General features: G+C 44.3%; 1 protein-coding gene across 1 annotated transcript; it reads right to left on the reverse strand.

Annotated features, from left to right (window-relative positions):
* Positions 1 to 6,962: 6,962 nt before the first annotated feature.
* LOC119301492 (putative germin-like protein 2-1) lies at positions 6,963 to 7,717 on the reverse strand. Its single transcript, XM_037578470.1, has 2 exons — positions 7,606 to 7,717; positions 6,963 to 7,498 (listed from the first exon to the last, which is right to left on the reverse strand). The coding sequence occupies exons 1-2, from the start codon at positions 7,715 to 7,717 to the stop codon at positions 6,963 to 6,965; spliced, it is 648 nt and encodes a 215-aa protein (XP_037434367.1).
* Positions 7,718 to 8,090: the final 373 nt, after the last annotated feature.

Raw genomic sequence — 8,090 nt, forward strand, 5'->3', positions numbered from 1 at the left:
CGTCGACGCCATCGCCCCTGCCCCGACCACGCCGCCGTCGCCCCTGCCCCAACCACACCGTCGTCGCCGCCCTCTACACCAACACCGGCGTCGTGCCTCTGCCCCTGCCCCGACCATGCCGCACCTCTCCTTGGTCAGGCCGGCGCCGCCCCCCTGTCCTCTCCTCTGTTTTTTAGATTCTTTTTAGATTTTTTGTTCATATATATGATGATTTGTTTTTTGCATTTTTATAAAAATATATATATGTATGTATGTTCTCTGTGCATGTAAAAGTTTGATTTTTAGTACATTTGGGTACATTTTAGGTTAGTTTTATCTATATATGTTCTCTGATTTAGTACATTTTAGGTTAGTTTCATTTTTAGAAAAGTTTTATATATTTAGGAAAATAAGGAAGAGAAGGAAGAAGGAAGAAGAAGAAAATGTTTTATATATGCAAAAGTTACATTTTTAGAAAAGTATTATATATCTAGCTAGGAAGATAAGGAAGAAGAAGAAAAAGAAGGAGAGGAAAACGGAAAATAAGAAGAGGAAGAAAGGAGAAGAAGAGGAGAGGAAGAAGAGGAGAAATAAATAAGAAGAGGAAAAAAGAAGAAAAAGAAGAGGAGAAAAAGAAAAAATAGAAAATATTTTCTTCGATCTTCTCCTCTATTCCATTCTTATTCTCCTCTTTTTATTTCTTCTTCGTCTTCTTATTTTTTTTATCGGGTATGTCGTTGTCGTAATAACCCCCTCCCCGATAATTTCGACATGAGGGGTGGTCGATATATATACCCCCTCTCGACCGCGATAACTTGGGAGCACCCCCCGGCCCTCTCGCTCGACCAGAACTCTCAAGGACACCCAAACCCTAGAAAAAAATAATGTCGGTCTCCTACCCCCTCCAGCCGTGCCCCTACCCGACAAACTCTCTCGAGGCCACCCAAATTTACCAAGTTAAAAGAGCGTTGTCATCGAGGACACCCCAAACCCTTGAAGCGTTGTCGAGGCCACCCCATACCCTTGAAGCGTTGCCGAGGCCACCCCAAACCCTTGAAGCGTTGCCGAGGCCACCCCAAACCCTAGAGAAGCAACGTCGAGGCCACTATTTAATATGATTCCTTATTGTGATTAGCTAGCTAGTTCGACGTTTGCCACTAATATATCCATCTTTCATGTTTGAATGATAATTGCCATGTTGTAAATATTTGTCGAAACTATGGAGAACCCCCGAGACGAAGCAACAGAAGCGATGTTGGGGGACATAATCGCAAAAGGAAGTGATGCCGTCTTGTTGTATCTCAACGACACCGATGGTCTGGAAGGACAGGGTGAAGAAGAAGACTATGCTTATGATGGCTCCGGTAACCCAATGTCGGTACAAGAAGGAGACCATGATGATGGCTCCGGTGAACGAACCAAGTCCGGTCAGGTATATATATTAGTTAAGCCTGTGCTAACTAGCTAATTGATGCATTCATTGTTTTCGTATATACACATATTAATTAACTCTTGTATTTCTTCTTTTCTCTAGCCCTCCGTATCGAGCACAACTTCGGCAAAGAAACGAGGCCCGAAGAAAAAGTTGCGCTCGGATGAAAGGTTTGAGATCACAGCAATCACGCGCGATGGCGAACCCATCCGGACAAGGGATGCATTGCGTGCTCAGTGCGGGGTTCTTGTTAGGGACAAGATACCGATCAGTATCCAGCAATGGTTAAAGCCTAAGAATGAAGACCCTGAGGTGTCTTATGTCTCCGATATGTAGAAAGAAGATCTTTGGACAACACTTAAGGTAAATTTCACCCTACCGCTAGAGGAGGATCCGGAGAAGCCAGTTAAAGAGCAAGTGATCAAGTCTCATGCTCTTAAGAAGATGGCAGAACTATTCAGGGGGTGGAAGAATGAGCTGAAAATAGAGTTTGTCGACGAAGAAAAGACACCAGAATTCACCGGAAAGTATGAGAAGATTAGAGATCACTGGCCCGCATTTGTGGCCCACAAGACATCGAAAAAGAGTAAGAAGATGTCAGCGACAAACAAGAAAAATGTTGCAAAGAAGAAGCATCACCATCGCATGGGGTCAGGTGGCTACCTCAAAGCCCAACCTTTGTGGGACAAGGCTGAGAATGACCTGATTGCTAAAGGGGTTGAACCAGAGACATTGAACTGGCCAGACCATTGCCGGACTTGGTTCTTCGGGGTTGGCGGAACCTTGGACCCTGTATCAGGGAAGTGCGTTTGGATAGAAGAGCAACTGCGAATACCCATCACGTGGCTTCAGGAGTATATCGAGAAAGCGCAGCAAGGGACGTCCGTTCCAGACAAAGAGAAGGACGAGCTCACAATGGCCCTCGGGAATGCTGAGCACCCTGGACGGACACGAGGCACGCCAGGCTCCGTTCCGTGGAAGGCTGGGTTTCCGGACGCAGGGGGTTACAAATGTTAGGAGAGGAGGAAGAAAGTGGAGCATAGCCAACTGCAGGCGCTGCATGAAAGGGTACAAGGGCTAGAGGAACAAGAAGCAGATCGTAGCAAACGACCTATCGAAGCTTCCCCTGAAGCTACCCCGCCATCTCAGCGGAGAAGCAGCGTGGCTTCCACCGAGCAGACTCAGCAGCTGGAGCCTATCTTCACGGCTCCTGGTAGCTACCCCGTGGATGCTATCACGGAGTCTCAACATTGCCACCTTATGACGCGCTGGATGACATTGAAAGTCAAGGTGTCTATTGGCTCTATTTTACCTACTGAACCTGGCACAACCTACCACGGTCGGTCAATTCCAGAAGGATATGCTAGGGTGAGGGTGGATCAAATAACGGACGAATTTGAGGACCTTGAGCTTGACCACCCTACGGGTGAAGGGGAGATTCGGCTGGGTTCTTCTGTGAAGACTCCATGCCTATGGCGGAAGGAGCTCATCACCCTTCTGAACTGGATGCCTCCGCCTCCTCCTCCTCCTCCGGCGAGTCAGGGTAGTCCACCTCCTCCTCCACCTCCTCCTCCGGCGAGTGATCAGGGCACTCAACCTCCTTCTCCGGCGTGTGGCGGCACAACGCCTCCTTCTTCGCCTGCGCCAGCGCGCCCGAGCAGCCAGCCTCCTCCTTCTCCGCCTCGTCAACAAGGGCGGATCAAGAGACCCGCTGCCGCTCCAGCCGCACCGGCGCGTCATAGTCCTTCTCCTCCGCCTCGTAAGAAAGGAAAGACAGCAGCAGCCGCTCCGTCTGCTCCGGCGTCTAGCAGTACAGGCAGAGCCGGGAGGCAATACATATTCGGTCCTTCTCTGAAGACTCCAGAGAAGTTACCATACGAGAGGAGCGTGGAGGAAAACACGAAGATCATCCAAGCCGAAGTGAAGAACTTGTTTTAAGGGGTGAAAGCAAAGAAACATCCACCTCCGGAGGAGAAGATAGATCCGGTAAAAGCGAAGTGTACTCTGGCTGCCCTGAAGAAACCACCAAAGTCTCCGGTGAAAGGCAACTATGAGCGCATTCTTACAAAGTCATTTATCGAAGCGTCGCGGTTGGGAAGTACTTTCAGTGGTCAAAGGTTCGCAGAACGACGAGCTGGGAAAAAAGTTGCCCAGCTCGGCGAACAAGAAAACCAATCGTTCCCCCGCTCCAGGTATATAGCGTTATCGTCGCTAATGATCCGGGCGGGATGGTGCCCGGTTATAACAATATTGAAGATTACCTGCCCGACGATGTACATTATGATTTCTTGGAGGTGGACGAACACAAATACGTGTACGGGAATCCTCACGTCAAAGATGAAAGATCTCTAACAACGATGATGTGAAGATTCCATGATTGTTACATGAAAACCTGCAGAGAGTCTGAGGGGAGGAATATTTTGACGCTGAGAGTTAGAGAGGAGCATGACCTCGTTGGAATTGAACTGTTGAATGTTCCATTTGAGGAGTTCTTCGGGTTTTTCAATCTGAAGGCCCTCGATAAATTAATGATCACTTGCTACTGCCTGTAAGTAGTACTACTTCTGTCATTAAGTCTCTATATATAGGTCAGCTCTTTCATTGCATGTATTTTTAATTATCCTCACTATATTATGCAGATTGAAGATCGCCGAATTGAAGAAAAGATAAATCGGTGATATTGGGTTCATTAACATAAATCTCATAGATGCATATATGGTTGAATTTCAGGCCAAAGATACCGAGGCCAAGATGCTACAATCATTTGTATTAAATCAAAACAAAGCTATAATACTCTTCCCTTACGAATTCCAGTGAGTGTTACTGTCTTGTGCGTATTCGGTTTCCGTTATTAGTCGAGGTTATAGTAATGTAATTGATGAGTTATGCATGTGTGCGTAGCTTCCACTATATTCTCCTAGAGATTAAGCTTGAGCAGGGACTAGTAACCGTCTTAGACTCGAGACGAAAAGATCCCAAGGAGTATGCGGACATGACTGAAATTCTAGAGAAGTAAGTTAAATCGATCATTATTGCACCATATCGGCAACTTTGTTCATTTCCTGGTATCAAGTAATTGTTTTCTTTGTCTGGTAGGGTTTGGAAAAAATTCACCTCAAAAACTCCGGGACTGCCGAAGAAGCTGCAATTTAGACACCCGAAAGTAAGTACTATAGTAGCATGTTCCACGCATCTCCTAGTGATTCAAGTGCTAGTTTCATCAATACCATTTAGCATGCTTGCTAATTATCAGTTTGATTGACCTCTATTTCTTGTAAAGTGGTTGTGGCAGGAACAATGGAATGATTATTGTGGATACAACATTTGCGAGTCCATCCGCCACACGACCTGTGAGCGGGGCTACTCTGGCGAACAATATGAAGTGCGTAAATAATAATATTCACAATTTTATTTTATTACCATCATTTGTGTTCAGTTTCATTTATTCATATATATGTATTGACCCCCTTCTTCAAATTAGTATTTCGGATGCGGGATGAACTCCTACCACCAGATCGTATGCGAGGAATTCAAGAGGAATTGGCGGTATTCTTTCTTGACCACGTGATCGCTAAAGATGGAGAATACCATGTGGACCCTGATCAGCTCGTTTTTAATTAGGAGATTATATTGTAAGAGATACTTATATTGTATATATGTAGCCAGTAGCGTCGGATAGATATACGAGAACTTGTTGTTCGACCAATCTCTCAGAAAAGGAGAGGTGGTCGATATCACTTCTCTCTGTATGCATATGTTCATGGCGATCTTCTGTTTCCTTCATTTGCTTACTAGCTAGCGTGTCCAGTCCTCTCTATACGTATAGTACGTAGCGTCGACCAAGCACGGAGATAAGAGAGGACACTTCTCTCTATTAATTAGCTAGCTAACACAATATATGAAACACCTAAATTAACCCCCCTAACCCCCCCCCCTTCAAAAAAAACAAAAAACCCAGCACCTGAAATGCTGACGCGTGGATGCCTATTGGTCCCGGTTGGTGCTACCAACCGGGACCAAAGGGCCTCCCGCCTGGGCTCGCCGCACCAGCCACGTGGAGGCCCATCTGTCCGGGTTTGTGTAAGAACCAAGACTAAAGGTCAAGGTCATTAGTACCGACACTTTAGTTCCGGTTCAAAAACCGGGACAAATGGCCCTTACGAACCGGGACAATAGGCCCTTTTTCTACTAGTGTGGTTAATGGCAAATTTGAGTCATTGACAATGCATTTTATGTGCAATAGACATGGCAACATTTGACTGCCAAAAAATATTGTCGAAACATATCGATATGGGATCTAGTTTCGGAAGTCCTTGTCGCAGCGGGTTTAATGGTGAAAATGGATTTTCAATCGTATTTTTTATTTAAGAGATAAAACATTTTAAAATTTGAAAAACCCAAAATATTCTGGCTGACATCATCAGGTTTTGTCCCTATTTACATGCATGTTAAATTTGTTGATTGTGTAAATCAATAAATAATAAATACAACTCTTATTATGTGGACAAGCAGTACTACTACTCTATTTTATAAATTCATATGTGAGGCCAATTTCATTGCGATATATAAAGAACACATTTTGTTAGGTGGATAGAAAATACACGTCGTTTTATCTAAATATCAAATTTGGAATTAATAACGAGAAGTTGATTTATCAAGGAAATCCAAAAGGTCAGGAGGTGAGTTCTGACACAATGACTAAAAAGAATTGGGCTTCAAATAAAATTTGCCACCCATCTACTAATGACAGTTCTGAGATGGAACAATTAATGGAGGATGCACATAACCGAAGAAGATTCAGATTCCCATGGCCACATAGGAAAAGTGGCAGAAATGCTTTGGAGACATATGATGTTAGGATACGGTATATTTAGTCAATGATGGGATTGAGAATGACGAGCACATGGGCGGTCGATAGCGTAGGCATATGAAAATTATTAACAAAATATTAGTGGGAAAGTGGACATTGTTTGACGACGAGTGTAAGATCGAACATGGAGATCAGTGTGTCTTTCTCAATATTTTAAATAGCGCGTTACAAAATATAGCGAAGCCCTTTTCTAAATGCTACACAAGTTATAGCGCGCTAATAGTATGCTATATTTTAAAATAGCGTTTGCAAAAAAATCAAATATATCTAAAAATAAAGTATTTAAGCAACTAAATTTTTCATAGGAGCAAGCAATATATGCATCTGATATAAGGAGTGAGAAATCTAGTGGGAGAATCTGATAAAAGGAGTGAGAAAGCTAGTGATCGTGGGTTGGTTTTGGCCTGCTGGGCCTGCTGGGCTGTGCTTATTTCAGTTTTGCATGGTCTGCACGTTATAACGTTACAACGTTACAACGTTATAGCATGTGTAGCGCGCTAATTACGAATAGGTGACTGGCAAAGAAAATGATACCAACTATATATGACGATAACATGTAATACATCTAGCCACCCAAATGTGTGGGCCATCCCGCTAGTTACATTGTAAAGAAACATGCATTACAATCTTTAATCAAATAAAAAATTAATGAATCAAATAAACAAATCTTGTGGTGTATTCCTAGAATTGAGCTTGAATATGGTCTACCATCTTCTTGTCCACCTGGAAGGCTTTGGTAAGTATATCATCTGAGATGGATGGATTTGATCCAAACACCGTATTTGCTATGGTGATCACTCCGGGGTTTTTGCTACTCAGCGCCGCAATGGCTATCGCCTTGCTAGTTCCATAGTTGAACTGGAAGTGAATCAGCCCTTGTGGAAAGACAAACACATCCCCTTTGTTCAGAACTTTTGAGAACAGCTCGTTTTCAGGGTTCGAGGTTACGAAACCAACATAGAGCGAACCTTCTAGCACAGTCAGGATCTCACTTGCACGGGGGTGGATATGCGGTGGGTTTTGACCATGCGGTGCATAATCAACACGAGCAAGGGAGATGCCCAAAGTGTTCAACCCAGCAATCTGCGCGACGTTAACTGCGGTCACAGAAGAGCCTTGCTTGTTGCTCGTGTTCCCGGCCATGTGAAGCCCTGAGAAGAAGAAGTCTTCTACCAAGGCAGTCTTTGGGTCTTTGCATGCAAATCCATTCACGAAAACTGCACATACATACACAGTTTTTGAACAGTTAACAACTACATATTGGCACAAATAAGTAACCTAGACGTTTCAGTGTAGTGATGCGCGCATGTGTGATTATACATACCTTGGGATGTCCTGTCAGCGACGCAGAAATCCTGGAGCTGGCCAGGGTCGGAGGCAAGAGGACGAGAAGCTGATAGAGCCAAAAGAACAAGGAGGAAGAATCCTGAGGCCATTTGGATGCGAACGTTAATTCTCACTAGATCAAGTGCCTTCTGTCGAGTAGGCAAAGAGCTGTGCAGACTAGTTCTTGTGAGTTGTGAACTTGTGATGCTTCGAAGGGTTGAAGAAGGCCAGTATATATATGGAAAGGGAACTTAGAAGAGGTTTTTTGTTTGTTCTGTTGGGGCGCATGTGGATATCAAGGAAATGGTCTTCACCAATTCCCACCTGAGTAACAAGGAAGCGTGTTTCCTTGCAGTGGCAGGCCTGCCTGCAACGGCCAACTAATCATAGTTGTGTATTCATGGTTTGAACAAGTCCTGTTCATACTTGTACTAGCTCTCTTGTCTCACCAGATGGAGCTAGCGATGATGCCATCAAACATAT

Source organism: Triticum dicoccoides, chromosome 1B (genome assembly GCF_002162155.2).
Source record: "Triticum dicoccoides isolate Atlit2015 ecotype Zavitan chromosome 1B, WEW_v2.0, whole genome shotgun sequence".
Classification (NCBI taxonomy): domain Eukaryota; kingdom Viridiplantae; phylum Streptophyta; class Magnoliopsida; order Poales; family Poaceae; genus Triticum; species Triticum dicoccoides.